Here is a 20716-nt window from a genome sequence, read left to right on the forward strand (position 1 = left end):
GACTTAATTGATATTTATAGGACATTCCATCCAAAAACAGCAGATTACACTTTTTTCTCAAGTGCACACGGAACATTCTCCAGGATAGATCACATCTTGGGTCACAAATCAAGCTTCAGTAAATTTAAGAAAATTGAAATCGTATCAAGCATCTTATCTGACCACATGCTATGAGGTTAGAAATCAATTACAGGGAAAAAAACATAAAAAACACAAACACATGGAGGCTAAACAATATGTAACTAAATAACCAAGAGATCACTGAAGAAATCAAAGAGGAAATCAGAATATACCTAGAGACAAATGACAATGAAAACACGATGATCCAAAACCTATGGGATTCAGCAAAAACAGTTCTAAGAGGGAAGTTTACAGCAATACAAGCCAACCTCAAGAAACAAGAAAAATCTCAAATACACAATCTAACGTTACACCTAAGGGAACTAGAGAAAGAAGAACAAACAAAACCCAAAGTTAGTAGAAGGAAAGAAATCATAAAGATCAGAGCAGAAATAAATGAAATAGAAACAAAGAAAACAATAGCAAAGATCAGTAAAATGAAAAGCTGGTTCTTTGAGAAGATAAACAAAATTGATAAACCATTAGCCAGACTCATCAAGAAAAAGAGGGAGAGGACTCAAATCAATAAAATTAGAAATGAAAAAAGAGAAGTTACAACAGTCAACACAGAAATACAAAGCATCCTAAGACACTACTACAAGCAACTCTATGCCAATAAAGTGGACAACCTGGAAGAAATGGACAAATTCTTAAAAAGGTATAACCTTCCACAACTGAACCAGGAAGAAATAGAAAATATGAACAGACCAATCACAAGTAATGAAATTTAAACTGTGATTAAAAATCTTCCAACAAACAAGAGTGCAGGACCAGATGGCTTCACAGGCGAATTCTATCAAACATTTAGAGAAGAGCTAACACCCATCCTTCTCAAACTCTTCCAAAAAATTGCAGAGGAAGGAACACTCCCAAATTCATTCTATGAGGCCACCATCACCCTGATACCAAAACCAGACAAAGATACTACAAAAAAAGAAAATTACAGGCCAGTATCACTGATGAACATAGATGCAAAAATCCTCAACAAAATACTAGCAAACAGAATCCAACAGCACATTAAAAGGATCATACACCGTGATCAAGTGGGGTTTATCTCAGGAATGCAAGGATTCTTCAATATATGCAAATCAATCAGTGTGTTACACCATATTAACAAACTGAAGAATAAAAACCATATGATCATCTCAATAGAGGCAGAAAAAGCTTCTGACAAAATTCAACACCCATTTATGATAAAAACTCTCCGGAACGTGGGCATAGAGGGAACCTACCTCAACATAATAAAGGCCATACACGAAAAACCCACAGCAAACATCATTCTCAATGGAGAAAAACTGAAATCATTTCCTCTAAGATCAGGAACAAGACAAAGATGTCCACTCTTGCCACTATTATTCAACATAATTTTGGAAGTCCTAGCCATGGCAATCATAGAAGAAAAAGAAATAAAAGGAATACAAATCGGAAAAGGAGAAGTAAAACTGTCACTGTTTGTAGATGACACGATACTATACAGAGAGAATCCTAAAGATGCCACCAGAAAACTACTAGAGCTAACCAATGAATTTGGTAAGGTTGCAGGATACAAAATTAATGCACAGAAAATCTCTTGCATTCCTATACACTAATGATGAAAAATCTCAAAGAGAAATTAAGGAAACACTCCCATTTACCACTGCAACAAAAAGAATAAAATACCTAGAAATAAACCTACCTAGGGAGACAAAAGACCTGTATGCAGAAAACTATAAGACACTGATGAAAGAAATTAAAAATGATACCACAGATGGAAAGATATACCATGTTCTTGGATTGGAAGAATCAATATTATGAAAATGACTATACTACCCAAAGAATCTACAGGTTCAATGCAATCTCTGTCAAATTACCAATGGCATTCTTTACAGAACTAGAAAAAAAATATCTAAAAATTTGTATGGAGACACAAAAGTCCCTGAATAACCAAAGCAGTCTTGAGGGAAAAAAACAGAGCTGGAGGAATCAGACTCCCTGACTTCAGACTATACAACAAAGCTACAGTAATCAAGACAGTATGGTACTGGCACAAAAACAGAAATATAGATCAAAGGAACAGGATAGAAAGCCCAGAGATAAACCCACGCACCTATGGTCAACTAATCTATGACAAAGGAGGCAAGGATATACAATGGAGAAAAGACAGTCTCTCAATAAAATTAGAAATGAAAACAGAAATGCTGGGAATACTGGACAGCTACATGTAAAAGAATGAAATTAGAACACTCCCTAACACCATACACAAAAATAAACTCAAAATGGATTAGAGACCTAAATGTAAGACTGGACACTATAAAACTCTTAGCGGAAAATATAGGAAGAACACTCTTTGACATAAATCACAGCAAGATCTTTTTTGATCCACCTAGTAGAATAATGGAAATAAAACCAAAAATAAACAAATGGGACCTAATGAAACTTAAAAGCTTTTGCACAGCAAAGGAAACTACAAACAAGATGAAAAGACAACCTTCAGAATGGGAGAAAATATTTGCAAATGAATCAACAGACCAAGGATTAATCTCCAAAATATATAAACAGCCCATGCAGCTCAGTATTAAAAAAACAAACAACCCAATCCAAAAATGGGCAGAAGACCTAAATAGACATTTCTCCAAAGAAGACATACAGATGGCCAAGAAGCACATGAAAAGCTGCTCAACCTCACTAATTATTAGAGAAATGCAAAGCAAAACTACAATGAGGTATCACCTCACACCAGTTAGAATGGGCATCATCAGAAAATCTACAAACAGCAAATGCTGGAGAAGGTGTGGAGAAAAGGGAACCCTCTTGCACTGTTGGTGGGAATGTAAATTGATACAGCCACTGTGGAGAATGGTATGGAGGCTCCTTAGAAAACTAAAAACAGAATCACCATATGATCTAGCAATTCCACTCCTGGGAATATACTCCGAGAAAACCATGATTCAAAAAGACACATGCACCCCAATGTTCATTGCAGCACTGTTTACAATAGCCAGGTCATGGATGCAACCTAAATGCCCATCAACAGACAAATGGATAAAGAAGAAGTGGTACATATATACAATGGAATATTACTCAGCCATAAAAAGGAACGAAATTGGGTCATTTGTTGAGAAGTGGATGAATCTAGAGACTGTCATACAGAGTGCAGTATGTCAGAAAGAGAAAAACAAATATCGTATATTAATGCATATATGTGGAACCTAGAAAAATGGTACAGACGAACCGGTTTGCAGGGCAGAAATAGAGACACAGATGTAGAGAAGAAACGTATGGACACCAAGGAGGGAAAGTGGTGGTGGGGGGGGTGGGGTGTGATGAGTTGGGAGATTGGGATTGACATGTATACACTGACGTGTATAAAACTGATGACTAATAAGAAACTGTTGTATAAAAATTAAATTAAATTAAATTAAAAAAATTTAAAAAAAATAATGGTGAGCTCAGAGCTCAGCCTTTAAATCAGGGTTCACTCCTGAGTTCATGTGGAAACCCTCTGTATTTGCTGCTACTGATTTTCTTTTTCGACTTTAGACTCTTTCTTGTGTCCTAGACTTTAGTGTCTAGAAAATACAGAACTAGATCCAAAATATAAAAATCAGTTTTTAGGATTCTGACAGAAGTTACTATGGAGAAATGTTTGGTCAGGAAATAGGATTAGAGTGTACATTTTTTTACTCCTGACATTATTAAGTTGCTTATATTTTAAGAAAATACCTTTAAATATTAGAAACTGCCATTCTTGCCCATATGTATCAGCTTATTCCTCTTTCTAACACTTGTTTGCAAAATACCAGGATATAATTATTGCCTGAAAGAAAATCCATGATTATATTTTATATAGAAGAATATGATTTCTTAATACTGTAGCCTATTAGTAGCATTGTTTTTGTTTCCTGGTTTCAAATGACTAATAGTCTAAAAACTGGGGGAGTATCTCATTGTAGCTAAATTTTTACTGGTCCAATCTTTACCTAACATTTTTCATTATTAGATGAGTAACAGATTTTATAATGGGTTTATCACATCCTTAGGAATTTTCTTCATAGACTCTCTTTCTAGAGCACTTCTAAAGAGAAAAACTGATTTTAACTTAAAGAAATCACTAGGAATCTGCTTCTGGGTATAAAAAGAATATTTTCATTATCAAAACTGGGTAAGAGTCAGGAAGGAAATACCTGTTAGCCGTAAACTGGGGTGTTTTGTTAGAAACTTATGTTGATTATATTTACATAAAGAGAAGCATTGTGGTATTTTAAAAAATCATCTTAAAGATTAATCTGTATGTTGTTCTGTTACTTTAAAATTCTATTTGGCATCATCCTAAAGAGTAATTATACTAACAGACTGCTATTTTATTTTGTGTTGCTCATAAAACATCTTCCTATGTGATAGTTGCTAGACATTAATATCTGGTTACCAATAAATTAGGCTGTTTTGTGAGTTTGTTCTTGAAAATCCTTGACTTTTCTAATTGCTGATTCACCACTTTATTATACCCCAACATAATCTAAAGTGGTGTCACTGTTTTAGTGAGTATCCCAGAAATAAACTTAGCCAAAAATTGTCACCGTTATGTAATGTAGTGGAAGGGAAAAAAAAAAAAGAAGAATTAATGCTTGGAAAGCACAAGCTCCCTATTGTTTTCCTTTAAGACAAAAATAGAATAAATGTAATGCCTGCAAGTTGTTTCATGCTCAAGTGCCGCATTTAGTCTCAGTAGGCTTGGTGTTGGTAGAGAAAGACTAAGTTCTATTCTTGAATCTGGACATGAGTCTTGACTCCATAATTTCTGAGTGCCAGAGAGGTGGATAAGCCACCTCTCTGAGCAGATTTGTACAAAAAGGGTGGAGGCTGAATGAAGGTTCTTCTGTGTGACCCTCCCACAACTCAGGGATTTGACCAGAGAGACAGGAAACCGAGTGTGTCCTCTACTGCCAACACCACCCATCAGGTACTTTTTAAAAATGGATGTTTCCACCCGAACAGAACATTTTAATAAAAACATTGATATGGACCATAACAAGGCTTTTTAACAGAGACTTAAAGTCCTTTTTGTCTTCATTTAAAGCTGCTTTATTTTTCTTTCTGTGGTGCTGTATAAAATCTCATCAATATACAAAATCATTCTGAGCTCAGATTTTCTCATTTTCTCTGGATGAGAGCTTTGATTAGCTTTTTGCAAGTTCTTCATTAGTAATTGGCTTGTGTTTTTGTTTTTGTTTTTGGCTGTTGTCTCTAATAAGTTTATGTTCTATCAAAGAATTATTTGAGTATGGTCTGAAATATGCTATTCCATGTTATGTTACAGAATATTACAGTTTAATATTCTTTATAAAATGCAACCAACAAGTGCTATTAGCATTAAATGCTCATTTCTTCCTTTTGATGCTGATGGCTGGGGTTGGTTGTTCTGTCTTATCATCATGCCTGACCTAGTTGTGCAGCCATTCCTGTTTAATTAATAGACATTTACATAAGCTCTTTTTTCCCCCAGCAAGCTTTATAATCGTCTTGTTGGTTATCTCCTTTCACCCTGTGAAGTATCAGCAGTGCTATTTCCATTTTGCATATCAAAATACAGAAAGATTAAATTATGTACAACAAATTGATAAGTGAATAAGTTTGAGAATGCAGAGTTCTGGCATATTAATGGTGTTGCTTAAAGCAACAACCCATGTATAGACTCTATAAATATATTAAAACTCTGCTCTCTAATCCAGGAGTCGCAGTTGGGACTGTCAGCAGCCCAAGGAGGGAGCCCTTTGTAGATTTATGCAGGGGTGGGAGAATTAGTTTCTGGACTTCCTCTGGAGCCATGAAAAGAAAGTTTTTGTTAGCAGAAGAGGTCGTATCTAAGGACTGTTGCTCTGGTGTCTGTAATTTTTAATAAAAATTCTAGGAAGCCGGGCTTCCTTGGTGGCACAGTGGTTGAGAGTCCGCCTGCCGATGCAGGGGACACGGGTTCGTGCCCCGGTCCGGGAAGATCCCACTATGCCGTGGAGCGGCTGGGCCCGTGAGCCATGGCCGCTGAGCCTGCGCGTCCAGAGCCTGTGCTCCGCAATGGGAGAGGCCACAACAGTGAGAGGCCCGCATACCGCAAAAAAAAGAAAAAAAAAAAAAACTTCTAGGAAGCCTAGTGGCTTCTGTGCAACATATGAATTTGAGGAACTATTTTTTTTTAAATCCACCTTTCCAAACACCACTAGAATTTTATTCCCAATTAACTGGCCACAAAATGTCAACAGGTACAGCTAGAGCAAAGCATAGCTTGTGGGGACCTTTCTTGGGTACTTCGGCATGACTTTCATTTCTTTCCACATATTTTTTTTCTTAAATATTTTCTCACTGTCTTTCTAACTATATCCTCATGCACTTATTAGGGGTAAAAATGTGTACCAGGGTATATCTTCTTTACCCCCTTTTTCCCTTTTTTTCAAAACTATAAGAGAGGATTGCTCGAACTTCAAACCTTCTTTGTCTTGTGTAGGTATTGATTATTTCCAGCAAATACTTTGGAACTTACAGGGATTACCTCAATCATTTAACAACATACCAAAAAAACAAAACAAACAAACAAACAAAAAGGCATTTTTTTTTCTTCTTCAGTTTACCAAACTTGTTAGTCTTACTCAAAAGATGGAAGTCTCTGTGCCTCTCACTTAACTCCCTTCCCATTAAACTTAGAGAAGCCTCTTTCTGTCTTCAATTCTACTGCCATACTCTTCCCCTGCTCCAAGCCCTGCCCATCCTTTAGGGTTTGGACCAGGTTAAATACCACATCTTCAGGAAATCTTTGCTACTCGCTCCTCCTCCCAGACAAAACTGACCTTTTCTTTCTCTGAGTTCCTATATTCCTGGGTTTGTGTCTTTTAAATGTTGTGTATTATAGTGATTTCTGTAATCCTTGCATTGCAGCTGTCCTAACAGGAGCATGGGGAGAAATGAGGAGAGGAGATGACGTATTTCTTTTGACTCAAGGTCGCTCTCAGCTCATGGAGATTTATACACCCTGTGTTCAGTTTGGTGTTTCCCATTGCAGAGCACTCAACATAGAATTATAGGAATCGCACAACTACAATAAGCATTAGCTCTGCTGGGTGAAAATAGTAGTTGAGTTCCAGGCATCAGGATATCATGATACCTGGATACCATGAGTATCATTCCAGGGAACAAGCCTTCTTTCCACGTGTGGGGTCTCAGGCTTGGCCACCTGTGCATCGTGGTTTTCCTTTAGTTTACTGGTGAGCTCCTCTATGGCCTCAGGTACTTATATGTCTTCCTTAGGAAACCCTCCATCCTACAGTGGGGAGCATCTCATTCTATGCTAGTGCCACTGTGATCACCTACACAGTTTTCTGTGGAGTGTGAAGCCTCCCCATGCCTTCTTTCCAAATGATGAAAAAAAAAAAATCCCTCCCACCGAGGGCGTCTCTCTTGCCAGCTTTTCTTGTTACTGGTCACAAGTCCTATTATTCATCTCCCATCATTAGACCAGGTGACACTGCTATTCTCCCTGGGGATCTGCTTTTCCATTCTGTTTAGAAATCCTAAGGGAAGGGAAGTGAGTAGTGACAAACTTACTTTACCTTTGGAACTCTCTGCCCTTGAGGTGCGATCTGGGACTTTCAGTCCTGGGCATGTAACTGACTGTAAACCTTAGGAGTTGAGATAATAGGATGTTGTTTTATATCTTTCTAGTACTTCAAACTAAAAGTAACCTCTGTGAAAGCAGATTTTGCTTCTGTCTTGAGTGTACTTATATTTCCAGTGCCTAGAACAGTGCCTGGTACATAGAACAGGCTCCATAAATATTCGTTGAATAAATGAGTGGGGAGGTGGATGGCTAGATGGACGAATGTTTAGCATAGAGTCTTACCCACATTAGGTATTCAGTGCTGTTTATTGAATGCATGAGCAAAAATTGCATGAAGTAATGAAGGAGTGAGTTAAGTAGAAAGGCATGAGTTTATTACATATTTTAGTAGTATTTGATCTGCTTCTAAGTCTGAGTAACAAACCTTAGGGGAATAGTGTGGCATGGCAGAGGGAAGGCTAATTCACAGAACTAAAATATGCATCTTGCATCAGTTTTTTAAAATGATAATGAAAGATATTATTTTTATGTAGAAACCAGTAGATTTTAGAATATATTGTATAGTAGACATAAGTTTTTTACATAGAGAGTTATTCCTAACCATACCCTCAAACTCTCCTTTGTTCTTAGGTACACTTTGGAGGAAATATTTCAGAAAACAGATATTGAATTTCTTATCTGGGGACTCTTATAAATGTACAGGAGGTGCTGCCCCTGGTTTTGTGCCAAGGAGAGAGAATGTTTTGGTCTCTTTCGTGGAGGCCATTGGTGATTCCTGCACAAATATTCCCCTTCATGGAACAGGCTGCGTGTGCCAGTAATAATTTACTTCGGCATAGTAGGATGTCTTTTTCTATGCAGTAATTCCACAAATTATTGTTGAGTGCCTACTAGATGAAACGCACTGTCCTGGATGCTGAGATTAAAATAGCAATCAGAATATTTCTTCTGCCCTCAAGAAATTATAGTAGAGGAGGACTCCTGTAAACAGTCAATGTCCTATACAGAACAGTGAGGAATTAAGCAGTAGGCTTAAGCATGGGTGCAGTGGGAACACAGAGGGAGGGCACCTGATACAGGGTTGGGGTAAAAGAAAGCTGAGATCTGTAGGGAAGAAAAGGACATTAGTAGGTGAGGGGGGTTGGGGAGGGTGTTCCCGGCAGAGAGAACTGCATGTTCAAAGGTCTGGAGGTAAGAAAAAGCATTGTGTTCAGGGAACAGCAAGAAGTGTCATGATAAACTGTACGTAAATATAGGTAAATATCTGGTTTTCTGATTCTGAAGAGGATTTTTTTTTTATTGGAGTATAGTTGCTTTTACAATGTTGTGTTAGTTTCTGCTGTACAGTGAAGTGAATCAGCTCTATGTATACATTTATCCCCTCCTTCTTGGACCTCCCCCCTCCCATCCCACCCATCTAGGTCATCAGAGAGCACCGAGCTGAGCTCCCCGTGCTCTACAGCAGGTTCCCACTACCTATCTATTTTACACATGGTAGTATATTTATGTCAAACCTAATCTCCCAATTCATCCCACCCTCCCCTTCCAACCCTGTATCCACACATCCGTTCTCTATGTCTGAGTTTCTACTCCTGCCCTGCAAATAGGTTCATCTGTACCATTTTTCTAGATTCCACATATATGTGTTAATATATGATATTTGTTTTTCTCTTTCTGACTTATGAAGAGGATTTTTTAAACATAAAAATGATAAAACAAATAACAAAGGAGAAAAATTATTGATTTAATTATTTAATAATACATTTCATATCTAAATCATCATGAAAATAATTTAATGACAATCTGGAAATAAACAATGTTTTGACTGTTTCTGCAACTTTTATGAGAGCAAGGGTAATCTGTTTATGTACCATTGTATTACTAACATTTGACCCAGTGCATGGCTCACAATGGTGGTTGAATAAATGAAAAGAATCAATATCCTCAAAAGATACTAAAGAACTAATATAAATGAATAAGAAAACCAAACAAATTATATGAAAGGAAATAATAAAAATAAGTGCAGAAATTAGTAAAACAGAAGACAAAGGACTGATTGACAAAAGACACATATGATGGGACTGGCACATAGTAGGCACTCGATAAATATCTGTTCAGTCAATAAAAAGCAACAGAAAACTATAAACATGTGTATAAAAGATCGGAAAGGGAATTCACCAAATGGAATAAATCTGAGTTGGGCAGTTTTAGATAATTCTGTTTTTATTCATTGTTCTTTTCTGTATTTTCTGAACTCTCCATGTATTGCTTATAATTTTTATGAAAATACATTAATTTGAAATTTGAAAAAATAGATTTTTAAAGAAGTGGACTGGCGAGGATTAAAACCAGGGACGATCCTTGACACCAGCTCTGGTCAATGGGATGAGGAGGTACGGTGCATGAGCATGCACTTTGGATGCTCACTTGGATGCCTGTAAGGCATAATCTCTTGGAACTTGTTCTCCAAAGTGGCAATAATAAAGCCTATCTCAGAGTTATTGGGAAAGGGGACCCCTGCAAAGCTCTTAGTACAGTGCCTGATACTGTAGGTGCTCAGTGGCCATTTTCCTTTCCTAGCCTGAGGAGGCAGGATGAGGGAGATACCCTTCTCCATTTCTAAGGCATGTGCCCCGAGTGGAAGGCAAATTTGATCAGTCTGGAATGTGAAACTGGATGAAAGCTTAGCACGTGAAATTATATTTGTGCCGTCCTGGAGAGCCAAGAAAATTAAGAAATGAACCAAGTAACTCATCATATTTATTAGATGTAAGAATGAAGGTGCAGTATTATCATTTCCTTATGATAGTCATATCTAATAGTTCTGAAACCAATTCACAGTATTCATGTCAGACTTATTTTATGAGACATTTAACCATTGCTAAATTAAATTTCATAAGAGATTGTGCTAAATTAAATTTCATAAGAGAATGTGCCACTATAACTCCTCTGGAGTTACAGAGATAGAAATCTGACCCATCATTTCTACTTTCACGGAAAACCATTTAGCAGAACTTTGTTCCAGTAGAAGTGTTTATTGAGTTGTAAGCCTAACACAGTTCATTGGCTGCCTGCATTTACACACTGACATTTTTCCCAGCGCAGATTTGCATCAGTTCATTAGTACTGACAGCAGATGGTAGCACTTTCACACAAATTTACCTTCTGAATTGATCTAAGAAATGTCACTAAAGCGATCCTGACAGTTTTGATGTTCTTCCATTTCTGAAAATGGTATGTTAAACAAATAAGGTGTAGGATTTTAGATTTTTTTAACTCCAACACATAATTCCTAAACCAAGTAAAGATGCTTTTATCTCTGATTCTGGCTGTCTGAAGGAGAAAGTAGAAAATGCAGATAATCCTTCCTGATAGTGTAAACCTTAAAAAATCTCCATTGCAGAAAAAAGGCTTTTGAAGAATATTATCCAGATTGTCTACACTGATCAAATGCCTCAAATTATTTGTAAATTCTCTACCTTACTTCGTCTGAATACAAATTGCTTGGCTTACAGGATAAGCTCATTGAATGTGACTGAAAAAAATAGTATTGGCTCAAGTCACAAGGCTAACTTTCATTAATAACATACTTAAAGGATTTATTTAACAACAAGAAGGACCTTTTGAGTTCTAAATGCTCTCAAAAACAATACCTTTACTAACATTCTAATGGCAGGAGCACAAGTTAGTACTGACTTAATTTGGCTAAAATACAGTAACTTTGTTCCATATAGTTTTATCCCCTCCCTTCCTTTGTGCTATTATTGTCATGTATATTACATTTATGTATGTTATAAACCCAACACTACAGTATTATAATTTTTGCTTATATAATCCTATGTCAAAGTAATTAAGAGAAGAAAATATACTTAGCTCATTTTTTATGTTTACCATTTATGATGCTTTTTATTTTTTCCTGTGGATTTGAGTTACCCTCTGGTATCTCACTAATACCCTCTGGTATTATTGCCTGAAGGACTTCCTTTAGTATATCTTATAGGCAAGTCAACTAGCAAGGAATTCTCTCAGTCTGTTCCTTGAGAATGTATTTACATTACCTTCATTTTTGAAGGACAGTTTTGCTGGATATAGAATTCTTGATTGACAGTTCTAGGGTTTTTTTTTCCCCAGGACTTGAATATGTCTTTCTGCTGCTATGAGAAGCCAGCCATTATTGTATTCTTATTCCTCTTTATGTGATGAGTTCTTGCTCTCTTTGCTACTTTTAAGATTTTCTCCTGTCTTTGGCTTTCGGCCATTTGACTATGATGTGGCTAGGTGTGGATTTTTGTGTTTCTACTTAGGGTTTGTTGAGCTGCTTGTATCTGTAGCTTAAATGTTTTTCATCAAAGTTTAGAACTTTTCAGCCAGTATTTCTTCAAACATTTTGCCTGCCCTTTTCTCTCTCCTTTCCTTCTCAGACTCGTACTACAGGTATGCTGGTATGCTTGGTATTGTCCCACAGGTCTCTGAGGCTTTGTTCTTTTTTCTTCATTTTTATTTTTCCCTTCAGATTGAATAATTTCTATTAACATATCTTCAAAATCATTAATTCTTTTTATTGCCATCTCATATCTACTGCTGAATCCATCTAGTGAATTTTTTATATCTGTATTGTACTTTCCAACTCCAAATTTTTATTTGGTTCTTTTTATAGTTTGTGTTCTTTGATTAAGATTACCTATTTGCAGAGTCATTATCATAATTTTCCCCTTTTAACTCTTTAAATATAGTTTTCTTTAATTCTTCAAACAAATTTATAATAGCTGCTTTGAATTCTATGTAAATCTGATAACCAGGCCCACTCAGAGTCAGTTTTTATTAATAGATTTTTTTCCCTTTGTGTGTATCTTTTCTGTTTCTTTGCCTGTCTCATAAATTTCTTTGAAAACTAGACAATTTAGGTAATATATTGTAGCAATTCTGGATTCCCATATTTTTCCCTGAGGGTTGTCTCTTTGTTATTGTTGCTGTTGTTTTTGTTTGTTTGTTTTAGTAGCTTTCCTAGGTTTTACCTGCAGAATTTGCCTACTCTGTAAGTGTGGCCATTCATGTCTCTATTTTGTCTTTCATTCTTATTTTCATGTTTTTGCCTGACTTCCACAGGGTCACCAGCTCTATCTGCATACCTTGCTGGTTAGCCAGTGATTGGACAGAGGTTGTGCTTATATACCTCAGGCCTATAAGCCTTCCCTCATTTGTTCATGGATGTGTGTGGGTTGGGAGCACATCCAAATTTCAGTTAATGTTCAAGTTGTCATCAGCTTTTACTTTTCATCAGGCCTTCTTGTACCTCCCCTGAACATGTGCTTAGTTCCCATCAGCCCAGGATACCTGGAGAACTTACCTAGCCCTTCTACAACTGTCTCACCTCCAAGATCTCCCTATTAGATTTTGTTGCTAATGCCACCGGGCTGTAGTTTTCTTTGACTGTTGGAAATCAAGTCAGCCCTGCTAGCAGCACAGCTACTGATTCTCATGGCCAGCTCCACTCCCGTAAAACTTTCCTGTTGAGGAGCCAGGTGGAGGTCGGGGAGAGTATGAGAGTATTTCTAGGCAAGAAGGCTGAAGACTCTCTCTGTGTCTGACTTGAGGTTCTAGCAGCTTTTCATGAGTTAAACACTTACCAAATTTTTTATTTGCCTTTGGTTGATTTCCATATCTCAGAAGTGGGGTTTTTTTGACAATTTTGTTCAGTTTTAAACTTGTTTTTCAAGGAAATTTGTTGACCTCTATATCATTCTGCTATAGCTAGAAGTCTACTCCTATTGTTATTTATTTATAAAACTTTTCTCAAGAGATTACACAAATGTCCCTTATTATAATTCCTATTGTGAGGAGATCAACATCTCATAGCTTGGCTTTTTTAAACCAATGCATCTTACCAAAACAATATAATTTTCATGTTTAAAATACAATTTAAACATTTGATTTTTAAAGGCAGTCGTTGCTTTAAATATATTCTATCTAATTATATAAATATAAGTTCTTAACATAATAAAAGACAAAGAATTTTTTTTAATGTCGCCAAACCTGTATTAAAGAACTGTCCAAGCTGATCTAAAAGCTCTTCTAAGGCATGAAAGTCCCTATTATTTAAAAAAGCGTTTCACATAAGCATTACCATGCATTTTATTAGAATATAACCTTAAATGCTAATATAACTGTTTTTATTTTGTTTGAGGAAAAATGAATATTAAAATGCTGTAGATTACTGAAGGGTTTTTGAAGTGCCTGAACTTGTATTTTAATTTAAATTCTTTAAATTATTTTCCATTAATTTGTCCTGAATACCAATATATTGATAATTCTAATTGCCATATATATTGTACATAGACTTTTTACTAATTTAGAGGTTTTTTGCCCTTGGTTATAATCAGTTGTCAAATGTTCCTAAACATTTAGACACTGGTCAGTGATATTTTTCCTGTGCTGCATAACTCTATAGGAGCTTTTTGTTTTTACATATTGAAATTGGACTTTGTTATAGGGTATTATAAGACCATATTCTGGATGTCTGAGTGCTACTATCCTTGTCTGTTTAGATAACAATGGGTTTAATAATAATAGCCAACTAAGTGCTTATTATATATGTCAGGCACTGTTTTGAACAGTCTTCTGGCATTTTTTCATTGAAGTAACACAGTCAGTCTATGAGGTAGATACTATCATTAGTCCCAGTTATCAGATAAGGAAACAGAGACATGAAATGATTAAGTGGTTTGCCTCAAAGCTCACAGCTACTGAGTAGTGGAGCAGAACTTAAGTCTTAACTACAGATCCCAAGCCTGCTCTTATCTACTTGCTATATGGAGTGAGCAAAAGATGACTTGTAGACATGAAGTCCAAGTCTTTACTAAGGAGTATCAAATAAGCAGAGCTACAATGTGACATGGGCCGACATCTGCTTAGAAAATGGACCCGTGAACTTTAAGTGTGTCTGTAACTCTCAGGTGTATGTTATACTCTGATGTGGTTATTCTTCTGAGGTCTTGTAAACGTTAGGCCACAGACCTGTAAGGAAGAGGCAAGGTCTTGTCTATATGATGAAGCCATTCCTCATGAGAGTTACCATCTCCTCAAGGAGACTGAATTATTAGGGGTTAAGATTCTTGGAGGACACTCTTGCATAGTGGTTGTGAGTGCTTCCATCCACCATGCAGGCCAGAAAGGGAAAGCCCAGCCAAGATCTCTTCCTAGTGTCCCCCATGACTCAAATGGGCCTGGGAGCCCCAGTGTTGTAACACTCTGGATCTTTTAGAGCCCTGTTGCTTAGTGTTCTGTTACCCTTTCAGTATTCCCAGGCTTTCAGTAGAGTCTTGTTTGACTAGTCCATTCCACCTCAGCTACAGGAAACTTGGGCTCAAGTGTTTAAAGTTGGGGGAGTTTCCCCATGAGCATGAGAGTGGCCATGGGAAACAAGGGCTGCCAAGGGGAGGGTGAGTCCTGGAGGAGTGGAGGCATGGCTGAGCTGACTCTCCCCTTCATGAGTGTTCCATGTAATGCCATCCTTGGAGGTCTATGTTTCATTTTATTAAAGAAGGTAACATGTCTTCACAGATTTGGTTCCTGCTCTTCATTCCTTCCAGTGTTTACTACACAAGTAATCCAAAAAGAATTTAGACTAAATTTAACCTTTTAAATCTCAGCTCTATAAGCAATAATTATTTTAGTCCAGGATGATTCTAAAATTCTTTCACATTTCCTGTGTACATTTCCCGTACTCATTTCCCTTTATGGTCTTCTGTATCCATCAAGTTTCTCTGCACAGTTGGGTTTTTCTTGCCATTCTGATCTCTGTTTAAAGATCACCTCTTCAGTAAGTCCTTCCCTTTCACCAAATCAAAATTATTACCACAGTCCCTCCAAAATCACATTACCCTGTTTTGTTTTATTCATAGCACTTACTATTATCTAGATTATCCTGTTTACTTATTTGTTCTATGTGTTTATTGGCTGTCTCCTGCACTGGAATGTAAGTTCCATGGGATCAGGGACTTGGTTTATCTTAGAAATAGTGATCTCTGTAACTAGATCCAGAACTATTCCTGGAAGACACATAAGAGATGATCACTAGGTACGTGATGAACTAATAAATATTAGTTTAAGGCAGGTAAGGGGAGCCAGAGTCAAGTTGGACAGGAGGACTTGTGATAAGCATAACACATCTGGGGCTGTGACCCCAGCATCTGGTTAGGGACAGAAATGAGGGGTAGGGAGAAAGCAGGAGATGGGAGCTCAAGCTCTGTGTGATAATCAGGACCCTGGGCAGAGACATCCGGAGGTGGCACTCAGGGAGACATACTCCAACCTACTCCCAGTGGATAGCTCAGCCCTCACCACACGCGCACACGTGTGCTCACAAACACATGCATCTCCATGCCCAGTGTCACCCATACAAATGGAACTATTCCTCCCATTTCTTATGGTTGGGTGTGTTCACTTGTGCACAGCCATGAATGTTTTAGGGTTGGACAGTGGAGGCAGCAGGATACAATTCTTCCCATGGACAGCTCTGAGTTCAGCTTCTCCTTGGACTGGCTGAGAAGAGAAGCAGCCAGGAGAAGAAGCTAGGCAGCCTCTAGTCGAGATCCAGCCTACAGGCTTGTTTTATTTGGCCCACACCATGTTTTTAAAAAATTGTGCCCATATTTAAATTTAGGGGGGTTTGCATTAAAATCTGGATTTCTAGGTTATTTTGACAAATGGGAAGACCTTGCACACCAAGCCTGCACCCCACGTGGCACAGCTGGCTGAAGCAGAGTGGCAAGCACAGCCTCGGCTGGGCTCTCCAGGTCCCCACAGTCCTTGTCACCTGCTGGTGTAGTTAATTGGCCTCACCCCTTCGGGTCATTTGCCTGGTCTTCATAGGTAGTTGTCTTGGTCTCTTTGGGCGGCTATAGCAAAATACCACAGATTGGGTAGTTGATATACAACAGAAAGTTATTTCTTACGGTTCTGGAGGCTGGAAGTCTGAGACCAGGTTTAGGTCTCCAACCCTCTCTCGTGAGGGCCCTTTTCCAGGTTGCAGACTTCTCTCTGTGTCCTCACATGGCAGAAAGGGGCAAGCTAGCCCTCTGGAGCCTCTTTTATAAAGGCATTAATCTCATCATGAGGGCTCCACCCTCATGACCTAAGTGCTTCCCAAAGGCCCTACCTCCTAATACCATCACACTGGGCATTAGGATTTCAGTGTATGAATTTGTGGGAACACAAACATTCAGATCATAGCAGCATTTGGGTTTGCAATCTCTGGCATAATGGCTAATGCACAATGTAAGCAATTGATAAATTTATCAACAATAATTGTTTTTGCATTGGTAGAATTTCTGCATAGATCACTCACTATATAGAAACCTTCTAGGGCTCCCCAATGCTTGCCAAATTATGTTCACATCCCTAACTTGGCAGCAGTCTGACCTGTATCTTACATCCAGTCATTCTCTCATAAAGGCAGTGGAGTTCCGTCTTACGGACTTTGAACTTACAGAAACAACCCCGTAGGCTTGGGGGAGACAGAAGGAGAGACATAGATAAACAGAGAAACTCAGGGAGAGACAGACAGACAGACAGAAGCAGTGCAATTTAAATAGTGCCAGCTGGTCCCCTCTTCCACACCACCACCTATCCCGTCTACTCACTGGACATGTGCCCACTGGCACTGGATGCAGTTATGCCTGAAACAATTAACATGTTGACAAAATTTATGTAAGAAAATATGTGAATGATTTTGGTCCCCTTACCATTGACAAAGAGATGAATGAAATGCATTGTTCAGATGGTCAGGCTCCTGGACTTCATGGATATCCTTGAGTTAAAACTGAAGAATAATTATAGGCCAAAGGAAACACTAGCTAAAGAACAGTTAGAGGGAACTGATAAATGTATTTGCAGCTTGTATTGAGTGTCTGTCCTTTATCGATAGTTTCTTCTCACCAACTTTTTCTCATGTTTGGGTCATGAATTATATTTCAAAATAGAAATCAATCTGTATCTTAATTTTATAACTTGAAATTTAAAACAAACCTTTATCTTAAAGGAGTAAACCAGATTATGGATTTTAACTTTTTCAAGGTAACTTAAGCTGGCAATCCTGGGCCAACTCTGATTCTTACAGGAGCATCCGATACTTGGACAACCCTTTTTTGTACTTCATCCCTGCAAGACGAATGAATTCATGACTCCTGTGTTAAAGAATTCTCAGAAAATCAATAGGTAAGAAACACCATCAAGCTACATTGGCTTTCACTCTTATTTTAAAAGTGTAAATCTTTTTATGTGATTCTAAAAGCTAAGCTAAAAAAGAAATATTCTTTGTAATAATAGTAATGGCTAACATTTATTGATTTTTTTTTTTTTTTTTTTTTTTTTACTGTGTGCTAGGCACTGTTCTAAGTATTTCGGATATAGTAAAGCACTGGATTCCTGGAACACCCCTCCGAGCTAAGGACCATTATTTTGCCCAGTTTGCAGAGGAGGAGGCTAAAGCACAGAGGGGCTAAATGACTCCGCTAAGGTCACACACCTAGTTAAGCAGTAGAACTGGCATTTGAACCCAGGCACTTTTGCCTCCAAGCCATGCACTTAACTGCACTCTGCTACCTTAGCTAATGTTGTCAATTGCATCAACTTGGAATCATCGAGGGAAGTCAGGAGCCCCAGTGCCTTGACCTTCCCTTTAACTGCTTTAGTGAGGGATGGATCCTCAGCCTCTTTGGCCTTCGAGTCCCTGTTAAGCAATGGGCTGGCATTTGGAAATGCTGAGATTCCAGGTGCTGAGCGCATGTCTTTGAAGAAAGCCTCATTTCTATGATTGTTGGTAACTGATTTTCTACCACTCAAACAACTACAATGGAAACAGTTTTCTGTGTTTCACTTGTTTCCCAGGAATGTCAACTACATCACGTCATGGCTGAGCATGGTAGGGCCAGCTGTCGGGCTGAATCTGCCTCTGAGTTACGCCAGAGCAGCCTTTCAGGATGAAGGAAACGTCAACAGACAAGGTAAAAAGAGAAGCCTGCGCTGCATGTTTCACTGTTGCAAAGATCCTGGTGTCTCTTCTGCACTTGGATATGTCGTCCCTGCTGGCACCACCGTGTATTAAGTCTGCTTTCATCTTTAACGGACTGGGCACTGACTTGTTTGTTTAGTTTTCCAACCAATCAGCACCCACTCATTTAGGAAGCTTTTGGCTTTGCTATAATAACACTCACCCAACCACAGAGCTGAGTGGTTTTATTTTAGAATTGATATTCTTGAAACAAGTCTTTACTGCTCAGTTAACCTTCTTTTATTTTCTTGGCTTTTGTTTTGTTCTTGTTCTTCAGATTCTTCTATTGAGCCAAAGAGCTTAGAAGAACCCTGAGAGTTTACGTGGCCGTCCCTGGTTTTAATGGGACCAATATGGTGTGAGATTCAGATCACCGAGATTTTGACGTGGATTTTTTTCCCCTTGGAAGCAAATGTCTGCAGCAACTGATGTACTCTATGTTTAGAAGACACACTGCAAAGACACAAATCACTATAAATAGCAAAAAAGGAATCTAACTTGGTAATAGAAATACTGACATCATCAGGGCACTTCCAGGTCGTTCCCTCATGTCTCTGAGACTCATTCTCTTCACCTTTAATTTGAGAATAACAAGCTACCTCACAGGGTTGCTGTGTGAAGCACATGAGAGCCTTAGTGTATGAGAAAATACGGTAAAGTATTATGCAAATATTCATTAAATGGTCACCTTTCTTATATTTGATTGTCATTCACCTAGGCTGTCAATAAGTTTAATAGTCAGTAAGATATTAAGATGAACCATAGAATTTTCGGTTTGGGGTTGCCTGTTTTGTTTTTCATTTTAACTTGCTAGGGTCTTAAACTAAGAGAAAAACGTAACTGACTCTTTAGAGCATCTAGATTAGTGTCTGTCAGTGGGGGATGCACTTTAGAGTCACTTGAGGATCTTTTACAATTACAGACGCTGGGGCCACCTGCTGGAACAGCCCCTCTGGGGTGATTCTGATGCACATGCTCCTGAAGAAGTTCTGGTCTGGATGTACCTTTCAAGTGGCATTTATTTGTGTTGCTTTGGTCTCCCAGTAGGTCTTTTCCAATTCTGTGCATAGCTCCTGCAAGATGGACTTACTTCCTAACATTGCCCGGACCTTGCCCCGAGAATCTGTATAGCAAAGAAGTCTAGGAGGCATTTGGAGAGGCGGCCTACTTTGGAGAAGCAGTTAGGATGAGGGGATTATCTGCTGGCGAATAGCAGAGGACAGCGACAGCCCTGTGAGTCTCTAGGTTAAGGGCTGTACTCTCACGAAGGGAACAGAAGTAGAGAAAGGGTTAATCAAACTGCTGGAAAAGCTAAAAGCAAATTTTAAAACGCTGAGCTGCACATATTCTTGCTGGGATGAGAGCCTGCTTACATGCTTGTTGGGCATTTTGGTATTTACCAGTTAACATCTTTTCAGCTTCTGCAAGGGATTTCCACCTCCCACCCCCGACTCTCCCTAATGTAAACACAGATTTCTCAGCAAGTCATTTCTCAAGCCATGTCATTTCTAGGGTAAAAAAAAAATTGTAATAATGTGTCATCTGGATGATGTACTCGTCTGGAAGTACTAGTTATCCTTTTTGAACAGATTCTGAGATGATAGTAGTCTGTCAGTTTGGGGGCAGTGTGTAGTGCCTTTTCTTTTTTTTATAAATTTATTTATTTTATTTATTTATTTTTGGCTGTGTTGGGTCTTCGTTGCTGTGCGTGGACTTTCTCTAGTTGCCACGAGTGGGGGCTACTCTTCTTTGCGGTGTGCGGGCTTCTCATTGCAGTGGCTTCTCTTGTTGCGGAGCACAGGCTCTAGGCAGGCGGGCTTCAGTAGTTGCAGCACATGGGCTCAGTAGTTGTGGCTTGCAGGCTCTAGAGTGCAGGCTCAGTAGTTGTGGTGCATGGGCTTAGTTGCTCTGCGGCATGTGGGATCTTCCCAGACCAGAGCTTGAACCCATGTCCCTTGCATTGG

The 20716-nt window shown here is 38.4% G+C and overlaps 1 protein-coding gene across 4 annotated transcripts in view; it reads left to right on the forward strand.

The window, feature by feature from the left end:
• ATG10 (autophagy related 10) overlaps window positions 1-20424 on the forward strand; it is a 220222-nt gene extending 199798 nt beyond the window's left edge. For all 4 annotated transcript variants that reach the window (XM_019929744.3, XM_019929745.3, XM_019929743.3 and 1 more), the window contains 3 exons: window positions 17820-17917; window positions 18590-18705; window positions 19030-20424. In XM_019929744.3, the coding sequence (XP_019785303.2) occupies window positions 17820-17917; window positions 18590-18705; window positions 19030-19067 (252 nt within the window). In that variant the 3' untranslated portion in view covers window positions 19068-20424. The remainder of the gene's footprint in view (window positions 1-17819; window positions 17918-18589; window positions 18706-19029) is intronic.
• Window positions 20425-20716: the final 292 nt, after the last annotated feature.

Source organism: Tursiops truncatus, chromosome 3 (assembly GCF_011762595.2).
Source record: "Tursiops truncatus isolate mTurTru1 chromosome 3, mTurTru1.mat.Y, whole genome shotgun sequence".
Classification (NCBI taxonomy): Eukaryota; Metazoa; Chordata; class Mammalia; order Artiodactyla; family Delphinidae; genus Tursiops; species Tursiops truncatus.